This window comes from Neomonachus schauinslandi, chromosome 2, assembly GCF_002201575.2.
Source record: "Neomonachus schauinslandi chromosome 2, ASM220157v2, whole genome shotgun sequence".
NCBI lineage: Eukaryota > Metazoa > Chordata > Mammalia > Carnivora > Phocidae > Neomonachus > Neomonachus schauinslandi.
The window spans coordinates 51,883,443-51,909,580 of NC_058404.1; the positions used below are offsets into that span (position 1 = coordinate 51,883,443).

At 40.2% G+C, this 26,138-nt stretch overlaps 1 protein-coding gene across 3 annotated transcripts in view; it reads right to left on the reverse strand.

Moving 5' to 3' along the window:
• The window catches only part of PINX1 (PIN2 (TERF1) interacting telomerase inhibitor 1), a 94,182-nt gene that overhangs the window by 32,315 nt on the left and 35,729 nt on the right, over positions 1–26,138 (reverse strand). For 2 of the 3 annotated variants that reach the window (XM_021698853.1, XM_044912568.1), the window contains exon 6: positions 25,023–25,099. The exons of the other annotated variant lie outside the window; for it this stretch is intronic. In XM_021698853.1, coding sequence (XP_021554528.1) covers positions 25,023–25,099 — 77 coding nt within the window. The remainder of the gene's footprint in view (positions 1–25,022; positions 25,100–26,138) is intronic. 3 annotated transcript variants of the gene reach the window in all.

Here is a 26,138-nt window from a genome sequence, read left to right on the forward strand (position 1 = left end):
CCCTTATTTATTCACAAATATCATCTGCATCTTTCTCATGCTGCCTAAGCAGTCGTTCCCTTCCAATTGAACACAGAATTTGTATGGGTGAATAAAACAGAGCAACTGCTTTCACTGCCTGAGGTATTTAAACCACCATTATCCTCAACAGAAGAAAGGTAAAGGTAATGGGAATTAGCTGAGGACTTTGGATGCCAAGTGGTGAAAGAGCTCTGAAATTTGGAGAACTAGCGGGTTCAAGTGAGAATGAGACAAGATTTCTAGGGTTACAGATAATGATGGTGAGAAAAAGCATATCCATTAGGTGCTAAATGCGTGGAAGTAGCTTGTCTGCTCACATAAGAAAGGCTTCTAAGGAACTGCGGGGAAAAACCAGGTAGCAGGGCAAGGAGTGCTCCCATCTGAAGTCAAAGACCCCAGGCAGGTGAAAGGCGCAGGTTTCCCCTGGGCGTAATGGAGCTTAAAGGACTTTTGATTTGGTTAATTTCAGAGTGGAGATGATCTGTAAGAATCTGATGCATTATATCTTTTCTACCTTGTATTCCAGCCTCCATCACAGTGTCTGTCACTTGGCCACCATATCAAGTTTCAGCAAGTAGAATGGGAAAAAGAATGACAGTTAATTCTCTCTAATATATTGATGATTCAGTTTGCTAGGCGTGCCTGTACATTGCTTTTCTATTTGTTTTGTTTGGGTACTACATTTTCCTTAAAACCATAAAATGTTTAGGACACAGGGAGTCCAAGAAAACTAACTTGTTGACTTCTGATAGGTTATAAAAACTCATTATTCTGCCTATGTTTTTTAATTGGTAATTTCTTCTCTTAGTGACCTAGAGCAGCTTTCCTCAACATGTTCTAAGAGATATAAACAGGTAGTTTTTCAAAAGAGGGGTCCACAGTCCAATAAGTAACAGAAGCTCTGGAGATGTACCATATTCATTACCACATAAAAGGCTCTAAAAGGATGCAGTTTAAACAAACAACCAAATAGTTACATAATTATATGTTCAATTTAGTGTTTCCCAAGTGTATCTGAACACATGACATGACAACCATTAGCCCCCTCCCCTCCTTTTCCCCCCAACATCTATTAATACCATCTCTTGTTCCACGGAACACCTTTGGAAAACCTTGCCCCACAGCAATGCTGAGAGAATCAATCAGAAGAGACAGTACCGCAACTCGAACTGAAGCTGATCCAGTCCCTGTCTCCTTAACCCTGAGGGAGGGCCCACCTAATCAATCTGCAGGATAGTAAAGCAAAACAACAGCAAGAATGCTGCTGAGCTACAGTCAAAAAGACCTGGTTTTTGAACACAGTCGTGACAAGTTACTTAACCTCTCTGAATCTTCCTAGTATTTTTATTAAAACCTGTCTTGTCTACCTCTTAGGGTTGGAGTGTCTAATAGTTAACAATGTTGAGACTGTACTCTCTACACCAAAATTATGATTATTGCTGAACCACTTCCTGTCTAATAAAAAAGCTCCAGTTTAACACTATGGACCTTCTGCATTTAGCTCAAACCTGCCAGGCAGAGCTTGAAGCAGCCCACAGTGGTGCTCTACTGATCTTCATTAAAGTTCTGAACAGATAGTTACAGAAGGCTATAAGTATATAGCTGTTAAACAGCTTTCGGAAGGTAAACATGGTCTAAATCATGTAGGTTACTGCAGTTTGGGGAGTATTAATAAACTATTATTTTATTCACAATAAAAAGAGAACCTCTGAATCAGATTATTTAGAAAAAAATCTAAGCATAGACACCTAGGAAAAGGGACACCTGAAATTCACTTTTATTTCTAGTGTTTCCTCATCATAACAAAAAGCTCTCCAAACCATCTTTTGATATTTTCCAATAATTTGCATTTAAACAAACTAATATCATATATTACAGTCACAGAAAGAAATTCATAGTAATTTCTTTAAACATTTGGTCACTTAGTCATTAGGAAGTGGTAAAACAGCAATTAATGTCCTTTCAGTTTCTGATGGAGAGAAGAAATATGCATTAATATATCCATGTCAGAGAAATGTCAGTCATCTTAATAATGCAATGAAGTATAAAGTTCTAAATGATGAATTAAGTCAAAACAACAACTGCTAATTTTAGGGAGAAGAAAAATGTATTTACCTTGACTTTTCAGGTATAAAAGCTACACTAGAAGTGAAGAATAGATCAGGAGAGACAGAATCCATTCTGGATTTGTCCTATCAACAGAGGTGCTTCTGAGATCATTGCAGATACAGGCAGGCTTTCTCTGAATAAACCAGTCAGCCAAAATTTTGGAAAACTTAACTGAACTTCTCCTAGAGTACATCTCACCTGGGTATTGCTTGTTAAGTGCCCACGAAAATGTGTGTTTGTGTGTGTGTATGTATTGTTGCAATATGAAGAGAAGCATAATCCCCAGCCTCAAGAAGTTACCACTTAAAGTTGACTTCCATGCCCTCCCAAATCCATTTGCCTTAAACTGGAAACAATTCAGAATGAATTATTGTGGCTACATACTACTTTTACCAGTTTTTAATTAGCACATGGTTAAAAAGTCAGTATGAAGGCGTACTTTCACTCGGTATATGTAAAGGAAATACAAAATGGAAATTATTAAAGAAGAGAAAAATATATAATTTCTTGTTATCAATCAAGCTTGCAGCTAGGACTCCTGATTAACAAAAGCCAATCAGGCAATTCAAAAGCTGTATCGGTGGGTATTTAGAAAAAAGTCCTTTGGCAGTAAGCTGGTTTAAAACTAAAATCCCTCCATACCATCAATTGTTATAAAATAACTCTTTCAAAAAGGGAAAGCCACCCTTTCTAACTCCTTAGAAGTAAATTCTTTTGAGTCTAAAGGCCTAGTCAATGCTTTTGAAACTGCACATCACAGTCACCTGGGGCTTGTTGAAAATGCCTATTTCTAGAGTCCAGCCAGAGCCTATAATACGCATTTTTGACAAGCTCACCAGGTGATCCGTCTGCCTAACAACTTAAGAACTGGAGGCAGTGAATAAATTACTGTTCAGTAGCTCCTTCTAGTGTCAGCTTTTTAGAAAATACTCAAGTTTCCCCAAATTGTGTATAAAAAGCAATTACAATAGTAAACTTCCAAGGACCTCCCCCCCAGTGGATGCCTGAAACTGCAGAGAGTACTGAACCCTGCATATATGTTTTTTCATATACTCAGGATAAAGTTTTAATTTAGGAATAAAATATAACAATTATAACAATATACCGCAATAAAAGTTATGTAATGTGGTCCCTCTCTCTTTTTCTCTCAAAATATCTTACTGTACTGTACTCACCCTTCTTGTGAGGATGTGAGATGCCAAAATGCCTATGTGATAAGATGAAGGGCAGAGGATGTGTGGCAAAAGCATTGTGACGTAGCATTCTGAAGATACATCAGAAGGAGGATCATCTCCTCTGGAACCGCAGCTGACCACGGATAACTGAAGTCATGGAAAGTGAAGCCACCAATAAAGGGGGACTACTGTATTTCATATCAGAACAGCAATCACCACCCAAATCTTCAGTTACCAGTGGTCAGAGAAAAGGATATCTGCTTACATTAATAGGGAAAATACCTTCCCCTCTTCTTAGCTACGTGGTTAGGGATTATTTACGATGTTTGAGTTACATATTTTGCATGTACATCATTTTCTGCTCTCTCTGTAAGAAAAATTGTCCCTTCCATCACATGAATTGTAAGAAAGTGACTCTGTACACACGCTTTTACGAAAAAGAAATTAGAGATGAAGACCCTTCCTATGTGCATGTTCAGGGGCACCCAGGTGGCTCAGTAGGTTAAGTATCTGCCTTCGGCTCAGGTCATGATCTCCGGGTCCTGGGATCAAGTCCCACGTCGGGCCCCCTGTTCAGTGGGGAGTTTGCTTCTCCTTCTCCCTCTGTCCCTCTGCTTGTGCTCTCTCTCTCGCAAATGGATAAATAAAATCTTAAAAAAAAAAAAAAAGTTATATTCATTCCTTGAAGTGTTTTGATGTTGCTGCTTTTAATTACAAGATAAACAGTCCCCCTCAGGCCCAGAGGCCTGACAGGAGATGATGAACACACATGTCTGCTCCTGTTTCATTTTTCTCCAGCCTGGTTCTGGCTCATTCACCTTATTCTGCCTTCAGTAGCTGCCAAAAAAGATTCCAGTTCTTTTCCCAACCAAATCTGTCTGGCTCATGAAAGCCCATGTTTGATAAGGTCTGAAATGCACAGGTGACGAGCCTAACCTGGAGCAAGCATGCAGGGAACGACCCAGCCGCTCGGGCCAAAGCCGGGTGGGCAGCAACACCAGAGCTAATCCCACTCGCCCCCTCTCTCTTGGCTGAGGTGCAGTGGACAAAAAACATGCCGTCTGCAGGCGAGTGAGTGAGGGTGCGTGGCATCTGAGCAAGTAGCCATGGGCCATGAGATAAGAGTCAGCGGGCAGGAGATCAGAGAACAATATTTAAGGACTATGGATTTGAACATGGATCTTAGGAATTTTATTGGGCAAAGTAGGTTTTTTCCAAGTTAGGCTGACTTCTGATGAAGCTGAATAGGGAATTTATTCTGAATTAGGGTCAAGGTTAGTCCTTGTTGGGCTATTTGTCACTAGCTGCCTCCTGAGGCTCAGAGAGATTAAATTCCTGCCTAAGGCCACATGAGTCATAAGAGCCTAGTCAAGACTGAGACCCAACTATGCACAGAGCCTGTACTCTTCCCACTATCCTACACTGTTTTTCCATTTGTTACTTCTGTTCTTTAAGATTTTCGTCCTTCTTAGTTTGGGTTTAAATTACATTTTTCTATCTACATTGTCACTTACACAAAGTGAGACCCTAGATGCAGGAACATTACCTAATAAGAGTCTGATATACAGAACATGGTACGGGTCTTTCTTAGGGTTTAACGAAAGCTTTAACACTGCATATGTATAAACGTACCTGTCCAATTTAAGGGTGACCCTGTTGCTCAATTGCGCCGACACAATCAGATGTTACTGCAGGGCTTTACCCAATGTCAATGATAATTACTTAGTGATTCTTTTATTGAGAGTGCTGTTCTGAGTAAACTGGGTTTCTCTTGGTCATGGTTAACTAAAACAATAAAGTGGAGTTTATCTGCATGACCTGGTTGAGAAAAAAGTACAAATTCTTAGTGTGACACTAGTCTTAAAAGAAAAGGACACTACTTTTTCCTCTGTGCTCTCCCACAGCCTCCAACCACGGCGCCCGACCAAAGTGCTGGCATAGCAGGACCCACGTATCTGAGTTAAGTGGACAACAAATCTGGCCCAAGTCTCCTTTCTGCACAGGCAATCCCTAAATTCGTAGAAGACAGTCACCTCCTTGCTGGATCCTTGGCATAGGTCTCTTCAACTCTACATTTTATTATGTCAAGCTCAGCAACATAGATATAAATACATGTCATGTGTGTACTGCTACTAAAAAAGGGAATCCTGGAACATAACAACATGTAAGAGAATTCACAGATGAATCATGCCTCATCCTGCAGAGAGTGAAGGAAGGTGGGAGGAGATAAAGGAACGGAATGGGCTTCCGTTGGTAGCTTACAGAACTGCCCCTTAATCTCTCTCTCTCAGGTAGTAAAGTAGGGGAAAATGAGCATGATCCCAGGTATTTGCTTGTACTTACTTCCTACCATTTCAAAGATAACTGGACTCTTTCCATCTGCTTTATGACTCAATGAGTCTCACAGTGCTTTCACCCGTTATTTTACCCATCATTTCCAGATGAAGAAGCAGAAGCCCAGAGCAGGTGAGTGGCCTGATAAGTGGTGTGATGCCTTTATCCAGAAGTTAACACTGGAATTCTCTCAGCCCAGCCCTTTGCTGGTCAAGCTCAAACTCTATAGACCTCAGTTTCCTTTTCTTAAAGTCAAAAGGAGAACCAGATGGTCTCTTTCAGTTCTAAACTTTCCCACTTGCCCAAAGTCACACTGAGGGTGAAGTGACAGAACTGGGCCTTTCACCAAAATACTGTGGTTTTAAAACAACCAATACTCACTGAACTATGCTAAACCACTTTAATGAAATAGACCTTCTGTTATCATTGTAACCTCCCCTTCTGGATGCTTTGCGCTTATAATCAGTATCTCAAGAATCCCAATTGCTAGACCATTAAGTTTGCCTAAAAGCTAAAGGTACATTTATCACTGAGCACAAATATCATCATAGTCCCAAGGGAGACTCTGATGGCCATAGACTGGAAGTGGTAAAGAAAACATCATATCATGTACAAGAGCCACTGAAATGTGGCCAATTTATAGTACTGTTCCTCCAATGTGCAAGGGAAGTAAAAGACATTCTACACGCCTTAGGAGTCACGACTGTGTCCTACCAATAAACTGAAAAATGTACAACGAAGATAAAGAAAAGAGCCCAAAGACTTCCAAGAAATGAACAAATAAAAAGGCAGCTTGAGAGACAGAGGAGGGGAGGAACAAGATTTAGAGTAATCAAGAAACTCCTTGGAACAAGTCATAAATCCCATAACATACAGCTCTGAGCACTCGCTTCTCCAGAATATACGGAATAACTTCAGGAATAAGCTTATGGAGTTGACAACAGGCTGATGAGACAAATCTCTGTGACTTACATACAGTGAGTTACTCATTCATTAAAGACAATTCCCTCAGAACAGAACTCCTCATTACACACACACACACACACACACACACACACACACACACAACTCCTCGTTCCACACACAAGGGTAAACTTTACTCTATGAAAACAACTTTCAACCATGGAAAACTGATTAAATTTGGATATTCCAGATCTGGAATAGCTTGGCACTCCACTCCTTCATCCCAAAAAACAACCACTTTTTGAACCTGACCCCATTCTGGGACTGCTGTCTCTTTGCCAGAACCCAAATGATGATGCAAACCTATTAGTGACCCTATATTCCTAAATCTTCCTTCCAGATCTAGATTCCCCAAGCACTCACGAGTAGCCAGATGATAGTGGACCCAGGAGGAACAGGTACTCTACTGCCTCCACACCTCATTCTCTGTCCCATGCAATTGGGATGATGAGCCATACATAAGTAAGGAATATGGCAGACCTTTAGGTATGGGAAGACGAGGTGCTCAAAGAACAAGGAACCTACATTCTGTGAAAAGACTCAAACTAGCCATTATCTTTCATCCACCTTTATTCTGTCTCTCCGCTGGCTCCCATCCCTGATTTCTATTAATATTAATAGAGATGACAAGAAGACTTATTGAAAGGATTTGAGGAAGGAGTAAACTAGGACATATTAGGACAAAAATAAACTGGGCAGTAACAACTTTGCACTTGAAGGATGACCCTGACATTTTGAACCTACTACACAAAATAATTATACCATTCTTTGAGCAGAGCTAAATAAATGTTAAAGAATATTATAATGAGAAGATTCTTTACCAAATTTTAGATTATGAAAACTTTAAATTATATACACAATCAGTGAGCCCCCAATATTATTATCAACAATTAACAAGGTTTTGCCACATTGTTACATCATTTCTTTGGTCTTTGTGTATGTATTTCTAAGCACATTCCAGATAATGAGTCATTTCACTCCTACTTCTTTCTGGATCTCTAAAAAGTAAGGAAATTTTCTTACACAATCACAATGCCATTAGCATACCTACCAAAACTGACAATAATCCCTTGGCATCATCTAATACACAATCCATAATCAGATTCCTCGACCGTCTCATGTGTATCTTCTTAAGGTTCAAATCAGGTCCCACACGAGGCCTACATATTACATCTAGTGACTTCTATCTCTTAGAGTCTTTCTATCTACAGTCTCTTTCTGCCTGACAATCCCATTTGTTTTTTCATGCCACTGACTTATTGCAGAAATTGGGTCAGTTGTCTTAAACAATTTTCTACATTATGGATTTTTATTTGTTTCCTTAGAAGGTCATTAAGCTTGTACGACCAAACACTGTATTTTTTGAGAGAGTTACTTCTAGAGACTTGAACATATTTAGGTTCAACTTTATAGCCAAGAATACTTCCTAGATTCATACTGCATATGTCGGGTACACACAAGGTCTGATTTTTCTACTTTTAGCATTACTAAAATTGATCAGTGATAGTAAGTTCTTTTTTAGCACTGGAAAATAATTTTTGGTGTTGAAATAGATTTTCATTGATTACCATGGAAGTTAATTTTAAGTAACTCTTAATAAAATGCATAATGTATAAGGTTGTTATTAGTAACCAGAAACTTAACAGTCCTTACCTGCAATTAAGTCATCAATTAAGGAGCAGGAAAATTAACCTGTAATTAAAACAATACACTTGATTCCCATGAATATTATAAAAGTTCTATCTATCGATCCACTGAATTATACCAACTAACTCACAGTTAGTTTCCTAGTGAGCAACTATTAAAGACACTGAGCTAGGGCCTATGAAGGGACACAGAGTCATGGCCTCTGTCCAAGGTAGAACAGTAAGACATATGCTATTAAAAGGATAATAAAAGAGATAACGAGCTAAGAGCATACAGTGACAGCAAACTCAGACAAATGCAGAGTTCAGTGAAGGGAAAGACCATCGCGGGAAACCCTTTCATGAAGATGTTACTCCCTTGAGGGCAGCAATTCTTGTCTGTTTTGCTCACTGCTGCATCACCAGTGTCTAGAACAGTGCCCGGCACAGATGCATTTAATAACAATCTGAATACATGAATGAGCCAGGACTTAAAATACCAATGCTTGTTCGACTGAACAACTGTGCAGTCCTTCTCTCCCTTCTTCAGTGGTGGGAGGCTAGACTTGAGCTGCGCTGGAAGACTCAGGCAGAGCGGACAAGGCAAGGGCAGCAAAAGCAGAAGCAATGGTGTGGGGAAACAAAGATGTGAGAGGACGAAGGATGTCTGGAGCTGACTGAGACAGTCCTGGTGATCTGCATTTTGGATCAGCGGGCATTAGCTCCTAGAACACAGGCCAGGCCAGCTGGCAGAGGGCCTAGTACACAAGGCTAAGGGACAGTACATCTGTTAGACACAGGGACGATTCGAGCAGGACAGTGATGTTACACAAGAGAGAGTTCATGAAAATAGATAAGAAGATGCCCTGAAAATAGGAAAAACTAGGGCCAGGCAGACCAGTTAGGAAAGTAATTCAGTGGTAGTAACAACTGGTAATAATAATGGCCATGATTTTGGTAAAAATGGAAGAGCAGGATGAATGCCATAGGTGTTAAAAATACGAAATCAACAAGAGTTGGTGATGATGTGACTGAACATGAAGGCTAAGGAGAGAAAGAAATCAAAGATCATACTCAAGTTCATTACCCAACTATGCCGGGTAAATACAACATCCAATGATGGAAAAGGTATCAGCGCTTTTACTTTATTCCCCTACAATTCTGGGTATGTTTAATCTACTCATCATCATTCTCATATGAAGTGATCCCACCAGTGCTTCAATCTAAAATTCAGGACCAGAGAAGGTAAGGCTTGGCTCAAAGTCACAAGAGCAGTTACCAAAAGATCTAAGACTGAAATGGAGATCTTCTCCTGTCCTTCAGTTCATTACTCTTTCCACTTCAACATCATAACTAGTTTCCATTAATCTTTCTCAATAGTACAATTATACTTTCTAAGAAAGGCAAACCTGTCACGAGATGAGGCCTGTCTCTCCTGGCAGAACACCTTGCATTGTTTCGGTGGGAGAGGAAAATGGGAGCCAGGGGCAAGATGTCTGACCTGCGGCTTTCTGCAATGTGTGTTTGGAGAAAACATACAATAGATGCAGCTAACTGGCTACAGGAATCACACCCAAAAGGCTTCCACGTCAGGGTGTTAACAACATGTATTTCTGGAGGCTCGGGGTACTTTCTGCAACCCACTCATACATTTCTATACAATAAATTAGGAATTAGATATTTCCATGATATACTTTAGACAACTGAGATACTCAGCAAATTACCTGTGCTTAACCCATAGTTAAGAACCAACACTAGAGCTGAGGGAAAGAGGAGTGAAAACAAATATGCCACTTCCTTCACTTCAAAAGGGGGGCTTCGTCAGTCTTCCTCAGGCATATATTCCGAAGGCTGGAGTAGGAGATAGTCATGAGGAGGAGGAGAAAGAGGGAGGAGGAAGAGAAAGAGGGAAGTGGAGGAGAAAGTCCACATGAGAGACCAGGGATAATGTAAAATTTAGTTTATTTCCAGGCCAATCCTGTCTAAATGCTCCTTATAAGGAAGTAAATCTTGAGTAGCAAATAAGGTTTTTTTGTTTGTTTGTTGTTTTAAAACACAAATAATGCTAGGGCCAGGATTTGAAAACAACCCCCACCCTCACCCCGGCCCAAGTCTTCTGAGATAGAATAGTTTACATTTGGAATTAATGGATGAAAAAAAGCATTGTTAAATTTCCAAACAAATTTTTCTTTTGTTGTGAAAGGGTTTCATCTTAATCTTTCTGACCTCTTCTTTAGTAACAATTTGCTGAATATACCTGTGTGGTAGGCCCTATCCACTTACAGAATGGGGAACAAGAGCTATTTTTCCCTCTAAAATAAAAATGTGTAAGGAAACAAAGGGCTTAATTTCTGGAAAGACTGACCTTGAGAAGTTCTGGCAGGTAGGACTAAGTTGCAGCTGGAGGGCAGAGTGAGACGTTCAACTGGCAAGGTGGCCAGAATATGTATGCAATGGCCTCCTCACCCCATCCATCACCAGAACCCAGGCCACGTTCCCCAAGCAACAGCCTTTCTAGAGAAACTGAGCCTCACTGAAGGAAAGCGGTGGTGCCTGTGCAAACAGAGTTTCCAATCGGCAGTTTGCTGATCGACTCAAGTAAGAGTCAGGCAGCAAAGGGACATCAGACTACGGGGAAAGTCTCCAACATGAAAGAAACCAAAACCAAAACCAAAAGGAAAAAGGAGCTCAGAGGAAGAAGAGAAAAACAACCTGGAGCTCTCATAAAATACTGCACTCAGAGAGAAGGGAGCACTCTGTAGCCATGAAACAAGAATAGGCTATTGAAAAATAAATATAAAGGAACCATCAGATGATGAGAAATAGCTCTTGGAAATTAAAAATATGAGAGCAAAACTTAAAATTTTAATAGGAAAAAAAGAAAAAGAAAACAAAAATTTTAATAGAAAGATTGGAAGAAAAAATATCAAGAAAATCTCTCCAAAAGTATTAGAAAGATATAGAAAAATGGAAGACAAAAGATGAAAAAAATCCGAGGAATAATTCAAGGTGCTCACCGTGTAACTAGTGACCTCTAGAGAAAACAGAGAGGAAAAAATTACCAAAGAATGAATAAAAGGTTAATTTTCCAGAACTGGTAGAAGGATATGGATCTTCACATTGGAAGATGTATCAAGTACCTAGTGAATAAAAATACCCAACCAATCACACTTCCATGAGAATTTAGAAATCCAAGGATAAAAAGATCCTACTATTTCAAATGCTTTACAGATGACCTCATTTAATCTCCAATCTAACAATTCTTTTAGGTAATACTATTATTACCCCATTTTAAAGATGAGGAAATTAAAACAGACAGAGGTTGGGTCATTGCCCAGGAGCTCATTGCTAGCAACTGATGGAGCTAGGATTCAAACTCTGGCAGTGTGGACCAGAATCTGGAGATCTTATTAACTATGAAGAAGCCAAGGAAATATAATTTCATAAACTATTTTGGAAAAAGCAGATTTCCACCTATCGATCAACGTAGACAGTCATAACCAATCAGACTAACAGACATGAATAAGTGGAAGGCTTTTATTTTCTCATATCTAAAATCCTATATTTTTCTATCAACAATAAAAAACACAGACCAAACAGCAAGAGCAGCAGAAAAGAAAAAGTTGGAAAAAATTGCAGTCACACAAAGTATAGTTAAAAAATGACTAAGTTTCCTTGATATATGAATTTGTTGGAAATCCATTTATCAACAGCCTGTTTCTCTCTAGCAGAGTCCCTCAAGCCGAGAGCCATGTCATTCCCCTTTGACTGATTAATTAGCCAATCAGGGGACATTTTTCATTGTGAGGCATGATGGTTTATTCCAGCTAATGTCTGGTCTCTAATGGCAACATATTAAAGCCAACTCGGCTATTTTAGCCCTGTGGAGTGACCGAAAGGAAGGGACAGAAGATAAATCAAAAGAGCTCCCTTCAGTTTCCCTTCAGTCCTTAACAAAACCCCCAAGGAGCAAATGGCTGGAGGAAAGATCCTCTACCAATAAAGAGAAAAAAACAAAGAAAAGAAAGGTAGAAATGCCCTCAAGCCAAGGGGATCCTTTCCTGTGTCTGAGGAGCAATAATTTATCCTCTGTTGATTAACAGACCACTGATAGAACAGGCACCAAAAAGTCAATATCTAGCTCTTCCTCCTTTTATCAAAACCTGTGCTCAATAGAAAATCAGGCTCTGCAATGTTTCTTACTCACTTGGAATGATTTCACCGGCAGGCTGAATTAGAAGAGGCTGAGAGTCTACGGCCATACCACCCTGACCGCGCCTGATCTCGTCTGATCTCGGAAGCTAAGCAGGGTTGGGCCTGGTTAGTACTTGGATGGGAGAAGAGGCCGAGAGTAACCTGATCTCAGGCACTATTCACACTAGGATCTCACTCCAGTCAGGCAGTTGCCCACTGTGCTGCAAGTTCTCCAAGCTTCTCATCCACCCCTATGCCTGTGACAGGCACCAAAGGATAAAGATCTTAGTAGAAGTTCAAATATCAGAGGAATACAAGTTCCTACAGAAGACAGATGTGAATATTCCCATACCCAGGAGACAGGAAGTACTTCTCAAATACGTATAGTATACTGCGTAGCCCGTTGAGCAAGGTGGTTCTAAGCAGCTACTCTTTGCTACTCAATTCCACACGTATGTACATAAAACTACCTGGCTTTCTCACCTCCAACTAGGCCAAAGATTACAAACTAGCAGTCTGTGTCAAATGAGATCACAAACATGTTTTACTTGTCTAGAACAAGATCTACCACCACCACCAATTTCAATATCATCATTATTTTATGAATCTTGGTTACTTTCAGGCAGGATATCAATTTTCCTCATTCCCTGTCATCTTAAAGTCAGACTGCTTACACATTTACAGTCAGATGCCTGGACTCCACTGACATTTGAGTTTGAGACCCAGGATAAGCTAGCAGATAGAAAGAAAAGGCATAGAAAAGAAGATGTACATCATCTATACATCTGTACTACATCAACTGAGGTTTTACCTCAGTTTTTGTTCATTTATTTTATTTTATTTTTTTAAAGATTTATTTATTTATCTGAGAGAGCGAGAATGAGAGAGAGCATGAGAGGGAGGAGGGTCAGAGGGAGAAGCAGACTCCCTGCCGAGCAGGGAGCCCGATGCGGGACTCCATCCAGGGACTCCAGGATCATGACCTGAGCCGAAGGCAGTCGCTTAACCAACTGAGCCACCCAGGCGCCCTGTTCATTTATTTTAAAGATGTACATCATCTTCTTTTCTATGCCTTGTCCATTCAGAGACTCCTGCCCTTTGTGCCGAGATCAATCATCAGTTCTCTGTAGATTTTTCTGGCATCATGGTAAAAATTAATGATTCTCTGGTCTGTGTTTCCATAATATTTACAACATACTTCAATAACAGAGTTCAATTCAACAAAAACTTTACTGAGAACCTACTCCATGCCAGGCATGGTTCTAGATGCTAGAGAGTACAAAAATTCCTGCCCTCATGGGGCTTCCAATCCACTCAGGAAAGACAGTCAACAATTTAGTGTATCAGATGGCAGTAACTGCTATGGAGAAGAACAAAGCAAAGGAAAGGGTATAAGAGTGTCAAGGTCTTTTGTTGTTATTGTTTGTGTTTTCAATTATAAATAGGGTGACATTTGTACAACAGTGTGAGAGAGGCAGGGGTAAGCCATTCCACACGGAGGAGCCACCAAGTACTTAAACTTGGGGTGGGAGCATTCCTGAAATACTAGAGGAAGAGCAAGGAAGCCAGTGTGATGAGGACAGAGCGGATACCAAAAACCCAGAAGATGAGGTAGGGCAGTAATGAGTGCGTGTGTCTATGTGTATATGAGAGAGAAAGAGATAGGGCGGGGGTGGGGGGAATACGACATATAGAAGTCCAGGCCATTGTAAAGATTTGCGTTTTATACTTGGCAGGGTTTTGAACAAAGTAGTGCCATGATCTCAATCACATTTTCAAAAGATCACTCAAGCTGCTATAGGAAAAATACACTGTAGAAAAGACTCTTTTACACTCTCCTAAAGAATTTGTTACCTTATATTCAAGATATTTCTCCATCTATCTCCTCTAGCAGAGGACCATGAATTCCATGAAGGGGGTCAAGTCCTACTGTCTTTGCAGCTTCAGCAATCAGAGTATAATCAGGACACACTAGGTAAATTTTTATAACCTTTCAAGTTTTTCCAGCTTTTCCATTATTAAATAAGTGCCAACAAACTAGGTGTACTGTGAAAGAGAAGAAACCAGAACTGTACATAACCTGTAACAGGATATCTTTTGTGTTTGGCTTCAAAAGTATTAATAGAAGTAAAGATTGTACTAGGTACGAAGAATCATCTTGGTTCAAATTCAGTATCCTTGGTAAACTATTTACTATTTTGTCCTTTCATACCTCCAAGGATGTTATATTGCTCAGATGAACTTCAGTGAAAGTAAGGGTAGGGTAATGGTCTCCTGGTGCTTCCTAAATGGACTGTCCCTCAATTTTCTTAGATGGCATTTAATTCCACTTGTAAATATCTCCAAGCATTAAGTTTTCTATGACCTCTCTAAGTAATCTGAACTGTACTTTATACAGTTCTTTATATAACTCTTTGAGGAACATTCTTTATATCTAAATCTCTGAAACTCACATTAAAAATCTATTTTCCCTTTCTACTGTTAATGGAATCAGACTAATTTCCACTGTGATGACAGAAACAGTCCTGCTTGATACAGGGGCATAAACTAGATGATCCAAAGACTCTATTTGTCCTTGAGATCCTATTATCTTTCCATCAACAGATTCTAACAGTACTAAAACACTAAAAATCTTTGGGGAACAGGGACAGCATCAAATACATTTTTGAAACTTATTAAATTCAGTACCATCATCTCCATGAATACTCAATACATGTTGATGATGATAAAGAGGTTTTACCTCAGTTTTTGTTCATTTATTTTAAAGCAATGAATTCTCTACACACTAAGCAAATGCCAATACATCTACCCCAAACTGTATAGGACATCACATTAGAAGGAAAATTACTGCTTTAGTTATTACTTATAATAAATACTAATTTTTAAAAATTGATATGCTAAGAAATTCACTATAATTGCTATAATGGCAAAACGGCAACAAAAAGCCTCTTTGCTGAAAGACTGTAAAAGGGAGGACTTAGGGCACCTGGGTGACTCAGTTAGTTAAGCAGCTGACTCGTTTTCAGCTCAGGTCATAATCTCAGGGTTGTGAGACTGAGGCCCACATTGGGCTCTGCACTGCATGTGAAGCCTGCTTAGGAGTCGCTCTCTGCCCCACCCCCACCCCGCACACTCTCTCTAAAAAAAAAAAGAAAGAAAGAAAGGAATTATTGGCAATGAGTAAGTTTAGTCAGTACATTTATATTAATAAATATTGCTCAGCATGTGACTATGCACACATGGATTAAAATTTTCTCATTTCTATGTTAGGTTTATTATTCGCCAGCTTAAATTTGAGTGTGTTAATAATTATCATGATGACAGTGATCTTAGCAGCAGCAACTAAGTTATGTTGGCCACTTACTGCATGCTAGAGACTTGCTAATAACTTTACAAGGCTTATTTAATTCTTGCTAGATAATTTATCATCCCCATTTTATGACTGAAGAAGCGAAGGCTCCGAGAGGTTAAATAACTTGCCCCAAATCAGTCTTCACACTCCTCATGGGCTCAAAAGCTGGCTTATCAAATTCTTCAAGTGCCTGCTCCCAACGCCATACTCCACTGAATGAGCCTCCCTTTAGAAGAAGCTAGAGAAATAGAACAATTCATTAGATGACATCATTTCCTCATTCCACTGGTTAAGACAGATCTACCACGTTCACCATCAGTGCACAATCACAGAACCACAGAATGACAGCTCCTTAGAGAGCCATTTCAGTTATCTAGGTAACAAACCACTGCAAAACTTAGCAGCCTAAAACAACAAGCCTTTCATTATCACACACTATTTCTGTGGGTCAGCAATTCAAGGAAGAGTTTGGCTGGGCAGCTCTGGCTGTGATCGAAAAGTGATTAGAGCTGGCATAGCAATGGTTTGGCCAGGACCTCTTTCTCTTCACAGTCTTGGGGCACCTGCATAATTCTCTGTGCCATGCTCTCCAAGTGGGCTAGCTTGGGTTTGGGGCCTTCTTACAGCTTAGGGGCTGAAGGCAACTAGACTGCTTAAGTGAAGGCTGAAGGCTTCAAGAGCAAGTATTTTGTCCAGCAAGGCCTCCAAAGTCACACAGCATCCCCCCTGTTACACTCTATCACTAGAAGCAAGTCACAAGCCTGCCCAGACGGAAGGGACTGGGCTCCACTTCCTAATGAGAAAGTTGCAAAGGTCAGTTTGGAAGAGTATATGCCATGGGAAATATCACTGAGGAGAATCTCTGGAAAACAGAATCTAGTAAAAGACATATAATTCAACACTCTCAATTTATAGATAAGAAAATGGAGTTAACAGATAAAGAAGGGACATCCAAGACAGCTAACTTTACCTTGACACTCAAAATTTCTAGTAACTCCTTTTAAGTCTTGAATCGCTAAGACAACTTGCTATTTTACCTCAATATTATTCAATTTATTGCTTCAACACACCAAAGACTTTTCACATTCATCTCCTGGATACGGAACATAAGTAGATAAAGCCAAAATTGTCCAAGTACAGGAGAATCAAGAAGAGGAACCCAAGTAATGTTCTTTCTTTTGTAGTCTAAGAGCATGTAAAACTTCAAGTACCATTTCAAATGTGAGTATTTCATGTACTCTCTTTACTTCAGAATCAGGGAACCGTAGACTTGGAAGTACTCATATGCGTTTAGTTCAGACTCCTACTCTCACCCATCACAAGAATTCCTCACAGAAACACACCACAAGGTCCGTCCTATAGCTGGCCAGCCAATGCTGCTTCCTTTCTCTGAGTAGAAACCTTTCTATATATTTCATCCATCAGTACTAGTTCTTTCTTATGAAGCGTAACAAACAAATCTGTTCCTTTTTTAGAAGATCAGTAAAACCATCTGGACATTCAAAGTCAGGATTTCTCTTTAGGCAAGGCAGGGTTTCTTAATTGCTGATTTGCTAGTTCCTATGCATAACCTGCTTTCCAGATACTTTGAGGTCCCAGGCCTCAAAGAATAGTTCAAATACAGTCCCCAGTGCAGAAAATGAGCAAAAAGCCTGTTGCCTTTAGCATGCAGGCACACCGTTCTGATATAGCCCAAGCCTGTATGTGGGATAGCTGCCATACTTACATACTCGGGCTTACGTCAAACCGAGGTCAGGTTACAAATCCTTGCCTCTAAGTTAATTCTCATCTGACTGCTACCAAATGAGATCTTTCCAGGATTAAATGAGACTTCACATGTCTTCATAAAATTTCATCTATTTAGTTTTGGTTAAATAAAGTGTTTTCCAGCTTAGAGAGATTATTTTGAATCTTGATTCTGTCAAAATGATGACGAGAATTACTGAAGTTGTCAATGCTGGCAAAAAAATAAACCTTAGACCTTAAATGTATTATTTGGCCTGTTTGTGGGCTTAGTTTAAATTTATCTCTAACTAAAAGGTTCTTCATTAGAAGACTGCTTTAGGAAATACTAGTCTGGGAAAGCTGCCCAGCTTTTGAATCCTGATGCCCAGATCCAGGGTGAGGAGGTGGGGGCAGAGTGATAGAGCCTGCAGAAAGGGGGAGAGATTCAAATTTAAGAGTTCACATCCAGTAAACCATTTACAAAACTCAACCTAATTCATGAATATAGGTTATTAACAGGAACATTTAGAACTAAGGAGGAATAGCTTTTGATTCAAGGACATTTCAAGCAAAAATTATCCCAATAACCTTCCCTTATGAGGTAAGGAGGGCAGTTTATAGAGCTAAAACAATGGTCAAAAATACCCCATGAACTCAAAAGAGAGCCAAAAGAGAAGGAAGGGTCTGCTTGGACGTGAGTATTCAGATTTGACAATCAGTCAGAAATGAGAAAGAAAGGGGATTCGTGATTACTGACAAAAAGGGACATAAGTCATGCTTTGGTTCAAAAGCAAAAGCCATCAGATTATTCAAGCAAAGTAATCATTAACTGGGGTATCCTTGGAGCATACAGGAAATACAAGGTTTCTAATTCAATCAGGTTATAGAGGTGAAGAAATTGACAATTATTTTGCCAAGAGCCTATGCCAGAAACCTGCTGTTTAGAGAAACGAAGTAGGAATGCTGGTAACACAGTCTCAATCCTTGATACGGTTTAGGAGTATTTTCTCTAGTGATAAGGCTGAATCAGGAAACAAGCTGGATAGAGGAAGGAAACTGGGAAGGTGGGGGGAGGGAAAAAATGAGAGAAGCAAAAAAAAAAAAAAAAAGGAGGAGTATCAGGAAGTTCAACAAGATAGGAACTAATGGAATTTGTTTTTCAGTGTCTCCAACTCCAACGCACACACCAAGTAAGAAAAAATACACACACACACACACACACACACGCACTCCTATCTGTAACTCCTGGCAGGCACTGGCCAGCGCAAGTACCTGCTGCAGGTCTCAAGGGGCCCTAGTAATTTCAGTTCAATATATTCGATCATTTCTTTGTCTCCACAGAAAGTGCATACATCTCCAATTTAGGTGTACGCCAATCCTGAGTTATTGTCTTCCTAGTACAAAGATGATGGGGAAAGGAAATGAAGGACTTGGAAATTAAAAATGCACAACCAACCATTCCCACACAGAGCCGTTTATTAAAAGTTTTCTGAGTAATTGGTAGTTTGTGATGATCTTTCACTATGTAAGCAAGTAGTTCTGAACAGCCAGATTCAGATAGGGCACCGGTGCTTCTAGATAGTCTCTGTGGCTGGAGAAAATACTGCGTACCAAGAAAGTCAGAGTATAGTTCCTGGAGACAGGAAGGCTCTGTTCTTCTACACAATACAAGGCTCACTCCTACTACCCTCACAAAGAAAATTTTCATTTTAAGTGATTTTTTTCTTTAGGAAGAGATTTTTTTTTTAACTTTAATTTTTATTATTTTTTTAAAGATTTTATTTATTTATTTCACAGAGACAGCTAGAGAGGGAGCACAAGCAGGGGGAGTGGGAGAGGGAGAAGCAGCCTCCCCGCTGAGCAGGGAGCCCGATGTGGGGCTCGATCCCAGGACCCTGGAATCATGACCTGAGCCGAAGGCAGACGTTTAACGACTAAGCCACCCAGGAGCCCCTTATTTTTATTCATTCATTCATTCATTCATTCATTTATTTATTGCACAGTCCTGGATTTTAATGATTCTTTTCGAATCAAGAACTCCCTGGAAAATCTGATGAAAGTGTTCGACTTATATGTCTACCTACATGTACATATGCCACTAATCTGCATGCAATTTCGGAGTTTACCAACTCACTATGAGTGTACCCTGACATACTGCCCAAGGAGCTCTCCTATACTGACACAAAATAATTATATCACTTTTTACATATACATCACTTTACAGTTTCATATACTGCTGAAATTACTAAAGTAAATGATTTAATCGATACCTCTGGACTTTAAAGACATCAAACAATCTGATTTCCACAAGGCATTTTCTAAAGATCTGTAAGATAAAAGACATAAAATCTAGCAGGCATTAAGTGCCCAAGGTAGATCATGGAAACTATGATCAGCCCATAAAACCTCAGTATTGATCATTACTGATGTGAGCTGACTCAGTGTGTAACTGTGAGAGATCAAGGGGTTCATACATATAATATTCAATTTTGAATTAGACAATTCTGTCGACAGCAGCGGCTACTGAGGTTAGGGATGGTGCAGTGGGGGGTGACTATAACTGGGGATAGTATGAGGGAGATCCTTGTGGTGAGGGAATAGTTCTGTAATTAACTGAGACAGTGGCTACAGGATCCACAAATGTCATAAAGTGGCACAGAACTACACACATGGATTGTACCAATGTCAATTTCCCGGTTTTCATATCGTGTGACAGTTATGTAAGATGTAACCACTGGGGTAACTGGGTGAAGGGTACAAGGAACCCCTCTGAACTCTTTGCCACTTCCTTTTCATCTGTAGTTACTTCAAAATAAAAAGTTTTAGGGGCGCCTGGGTGGCTCAGTCGGTTAAGCGTCTGCCTCTGGCTCAGGTCGTGGTTCCAGGGTCCTGGGATGGAGCCCCGCACCGGGCTCCCTACTCTATGGGGAGCCTGCTTCTCCCTCTCCCTCTGCCCGCTTCTCCCTCTGTGCTCTCTCTCTGTCAAATAAATAAAATCTTAAAAAAGTTTTAAAGCAAAAAAAGGCCAAAAAAAAATCTGTTATTAATCAAGGGTTGCAGCTATTTCTTGGATATAAACGTATTCAGATTCTTCAATTTATATGAGAGACCAGAAAATGCACACATAACACAGCATCTATGCTCCAGAAACTCAAACTAGGTCTTTCTTAATTCAGTTCCAACAGCAAAATAAAATTGTTCCCACAGCTGGCCCAGGCATTTGTAATATGCTTCTGAACCCATCAGAGTTCAGTTCTGCCTGAAGGCAAGGTAGTGACGTTTTGAAAGTTGAACCACTATTTTCAGCAAAATGAGAGTAAAAGTCAACCAGTTTCCCACAAAATTATGATAAAGTATTAACTACTTATGCCTTTGACAAAATATCAAAGAAAACTAAGGCATAACTAAAATCATTTAAATGTAGATATTTATTTATTTGCAAAAAAGTTAATTAATATTATGGTACAGGGGAAAGCACAATGACTCTGGAGTCAGAGGGACCTGGGTTTAAATCCCATTTGTGCCACCTTGGACCTTCGTAACAAATCCTTCTGAGTGTTGGTTCCCTCATTGCTAAAAAGGTGATGATAATGCCTACTTCACAGGACTGTTTTGAGGATAAGTGAAATACTATCCTAAGTGGCCAGCACTGTGTCTGGCACACAGATACTTCATAAGGTTGTGGTTTCATTTCTATCTTTACAACAGTCAGGGGTTGTAGAAATTAGTAAGTTCGGCTTTAACTCGAGAGGTAGGATGCTGCCCAAGCTAGATGTGGCCAATGCCCAAGGTTCTTTAAATCTAGATGCAAAGACAAGATCAATATCAGCACCTTATCCAGAGCACCCACAGAGGATTACTACGTTAACATTCAATACTGCCATGATGTCTAGGATTCTTCAGGTATATGACCTCCAGCAGCACCTTTACCTTGTCAATGCCAAATATAAACTCAGGCCAATGTTGCTACGGGGGCCAGGGGAGTAAAAACGAAGTGATGTTCCTTCCAACTGCAAACAGAAGCCAAAAGAGGTTGTATTTTCAAACAAATCTGATCAAAGGCCTCCTGCCCTTGGCTTTAAGGACTGTTGTAACTAATACAGTAAGGTTGCATAGCAACAATTTATTCAGGGAAGGTACAAGGTGTGCCTCAACGAGAGCTAACTCTATATGTGAAAATCCACATATATCTAAAACTTAAATTTAAAGGTGACTCTGCTTTACAGAGAGAAGCAAACCAAGAAACAGACTCGCAGCTACAGAGAACAAACTGATGGGCACCAGGGCAGGGGGCTGGGGGTGGATGGGTGAAATAGGTGATGGGGATCAAGGAGTGCCTTTGTGGTAAGCACCAGGTGTTGTACTGAAGTGTTAAATCACTATATTTTACACTTGAAACCACTATTCCACTGCATGCTAACTGGCATTTAAATAAAAACTAAAAAAACAAAGCAACTCTGCCTTACAGAAATACTTTTTACTTGGTGTCTTACAGTGTGATTAGGTTCCACTGCCCTCCGTCTTCTACGCACATGTAGCCGTGTACTAGACTATTAGAAAGAGGCCCCGTTGACTCATGTGGTGCTCGCAGCAGTGGGGCAGCAGCATCAGCATCACCTAGGAGCTTCTCAGAAATGCAGGCTCTTGCGCCCCACCCTACCCTCAAGAACTGGAATCTGCAGCTTAACACAATTCCCAGACGATCTGTGTACGTGTTAAGATTTCAGAAGCCCTGTCCTAGGCAGTATTTGTCACCCTAAAGCCAGCAGCTCTCCCAAATGTTACATTATCAGGGCGTCTACTAGTGGCTCTCAATCCTTACTCCTAATAATCACCTGAGGTGGCTGGGTAGGCTTTATTTTAAATTAAAACTATTTTTCTTCTTCTCTTTTAATACCTATTCCTGGACCCTGACCCCAAATTTGGATTTAACTGGGCTGGGTTGGCACCCTGGCATTAGCACTTTTCTTAAAGCTCCTTAAGTGACTGCGTGCAAATGCTGTTGAGAATCACTGCTACAGACCAAGTACTGCACCCTGGTATAATATTGCCTCACCAAACAATCAGGATTTTAAATGCATCAACAAGAGGAAAACCTTAAGCTTGAATGAGAGATTAAGAAGTGCTTGGGTATAAATCTTAAAAAAAACACAGTATTATATCAAGGCTGGTCTTCTCCACACCAACTGCACTGAAATAGATTTTCCCTGGGCTAGTACCTCAAATACAGGCTCACATCAACATGGTCATGAATGACTACACCACCAAAAAGCCAAGTCGTGCTGGATAGTGTTGAAAAACTTCATGGCACCTAACATCAGGACTTACTGACAGACATCTGTCAGAGGATTAGAAACCTCTAATCTCCTGTAACAAAAGGCTTTCCTGTGCTTACCACGTACGTTCTTTTAAAGTTCTAGCAAAAGCCCATAAATAATACTTCCTTCCCTCATCTGTTCAACTGTAACATTTCAAAGAGAGTACTAGAAAAGACCAGGGTCGCAGGCAGTAGGGGCTGGCAGCAGGGAGAAAAAAGAGGGTCAAGTAACCCAAGAAAACAAGGATTTGGAAATGCCAGCACAGTGGGAATGTAAGATTGAGAGAGCTGGAACAGAAAGGTTACCGTCAGAGATCCGGGGTGGACCATGGGGCTGCTGCAAAGGCTCAAGGTGTGGGCACGGGAAGGGGTAGCTAGGGCAGAGAGGAGGTGATAGAACATCCGTGAGGATACTGAAATTACTGAGGGTGATCAAAGGAGAGTGACTCAAGAGAAAGACTCAGGTAAGGCAGATGCAAAGTCTTGAGTGAACAAGGCAGACGGCCTGATCCAATCCAGGTCACACAGTAACCACTGAGGGGGAGAGGTGTGACCAGAAGTAGGGTTGTCTGATGATCCTCAGCTCTTTCCAACAGCCTCCCTGTGAATGAAGCATCCAGTGATGTCAGAACACCTCCTCCCTAATTACCCACCTGCTTTTGACATGACTCAGCAGAGACCTACAGACACCACCCCTCGGCGAGCCAATGGGGCCCAGGCCTGCTTTCTCAGTCCTCACCGCTAAAGGTATAGGGGCAGAAAAGTGCTGAAAGACGGAATTTATTCCCAACCCGCAGAGGAAATCACCCAGCACAATTTCTAATAACTAGCGTCTTTGAAAATAATATTAAGTAGCAAATAGCTACTGCCCTGGAAAAATTCCTGTAGGTCTGGAGAAATATCAGAAAAAAATGACACAAGTCTTTTTTGTTCTGTCGTCACCAAGGGCCTTGGTTAGAAGCCAATAAAGAAACTATAAGGAGGACATATCGGATTAGTTGAGTAATAGCTATAGTAACCATACTGCAGATTTTTGGAGACAACACCAATTTCAAATTTTTATCCCTTCATCTCCAGAAACCCGTATTTCAAAACTTCGATTTTGACATCCAAATCCAGGACCGTCTCTTACCTTGGAAATGGCACAAAAAATTTGTGCTGTATTACACAGCCCAATTAACTAATGAAGACTTTGAATTATGGACTCATCCCATTTAGGGTACGGTTTAGTCACCCTATTCCTATCTAGTTTTGAAACAAACAAACATTGTACAATGGAAGAAATACTACATCCAAATCCCTTACAGATTCTTGGTGATGATCCAACACTTTAAAAATGCTTTTAAAAGGCAATAGACCAGGGGGCAACTGGGTGGCTCAGTCGTTAAGCGTCTGCCTTCGGCTCAGGTCATGATCCTGGGGTCCTGGGATCGAGCCCCGCATCGGGCTCCCTGCTTGGTGGGAAGCCTGCTTCTCCCTCTCCCACTCCCCCTGCTTGTGTTCCTGCCCTTGCTATCTCTCTCTCTCTGTCAAATAAATAAATAAAATCCTTAAAAAAAAAAAAAAAAGGCGGGGCGACTGGGTGGCTCAGTTGGTTAAGCGACTGCCTTCGGCTCAGGTCATGATCCTGGAGTCCCTGGATCGAGTCCCATATCGGGCTTCCTGCTCGGCATGGAGTCTGCTTCGTCCTCTGACCCTATCCCCTCTCAGGTGTTCTCTCTCTCTCATTTTCTCTCTCTCAAATAAATAAATAAAATCTTTAAAAAAAAAAAAAAAAGGCAATAGACCAGAACAGGACTACATACATGATACTGTTCCTCCCCAAGCCATATCCCAAACAATTATGCAGTCCAAGCAGAGCAAACAGAACCACTGCAAGCAACCACCCTCTCTCCTGGCATGGGAGAGACGTCTTCACCCTTGAATATACCAGCAAAGACATTCCTCCCCGAGTTTATTCTAGTCCTCACACAAGGGAAAAAGCAGGTAACACATATTCTTTTTCAGAATCCTTGTAAAGCATATTATCTTCCAACTATTATTATTAAGAGGATCACATTTAGCCTTTGTATGAAGCCTCTCAAATTTTTTTTTTGATAGGTTTATCTAAAGAGTACTACCGGTAATAGATATAAATAGTTCTACACACAGCAGAAAATCAAGCAGTATTGAAACAGAACAGTTATCAACTGTATGTGGCTTAATACCTCAGGAGTCTTCTTACTCTGTCTTTTCCCAAAAATGCAGTCAAGATCTGTTTTGCTCCGAGATGACAGATCCTTCCCTAGGAAAACAACATGGTGCCTTTCAGTAATACCATTCTTTCTAAAATAAGGAACACGAATATAAACTATGACAATCCTGAAAGCAAAATGGGTTTTGGAAAAGAAACAATTTTGTAAACTACTGACATTCTGTCTCCCCTTCACAGACTACAACTCCTTAATTAACAAAATTAATTAAATTCAAAATCACTTAAAAATCAAGTGTTTTAGAACCAGAACCCTTGACATTCCCTCAATCGTAGAAACAATCAAGAGCATGTAGCATGAGAGGAAAACTGAATTTGAAAGCTAGCTCTTCTACTGGTATGCCTTCAAGGCATGATTTCTGGGTCTCTGGGTTCCCCATTTATAAAAGAGATATTATTTATTTCAAGGAGATGTGAGTTATTAGGATTATGAAATGCAGACAAAAATGCTGCTAGCTACACAGCTTTTAAACACACATGAATGAGGGCACACTGTATTTGACACATAGGAGCTCAATAATTACTGAATGAATGAAAGTTTTAAAAGAATATATGCAAATAAAAATGACTATATTAGGATGAAAGGATTTCAGATTTTTCCCTTTAAAATGTTCTTTACTGTTACAGCTCTACCATCTTTAAGTAAAGGGATACAGAATAAGAGCAGGAAATTAAATGGCTTCTGGCAAAGCACTGTCCAAAGGATCCACGATTCTTATTAAAAACACTAAACTCTTTCACTTAATTTCAAACCCACAAACCAACTAATTTAAAATTCACTTCTTTGGAATTTCCACTTCTACCAATAATACTCTGTGAGCAGTCAACCAAATCTATTCCCATTTGTCAACTACATGGTAAATGCATTTTAAAAAGTAACTGCTACATGTAAAGCCTTGAGGCTCTGGGGGAGTGAGGCTCTGGGTCAGACACAGGAATTTGTGCTTTGAGTAGGAAGCCTGAGTTCCAATGTCACAGACTCACTTGTCTTCTTAGTTTCCTGTAGCAAACTGACTTGGCAAAGTAATGGCATGACCCAGAAGGTTCTAGTTCACTGACTATCACTGGGGCA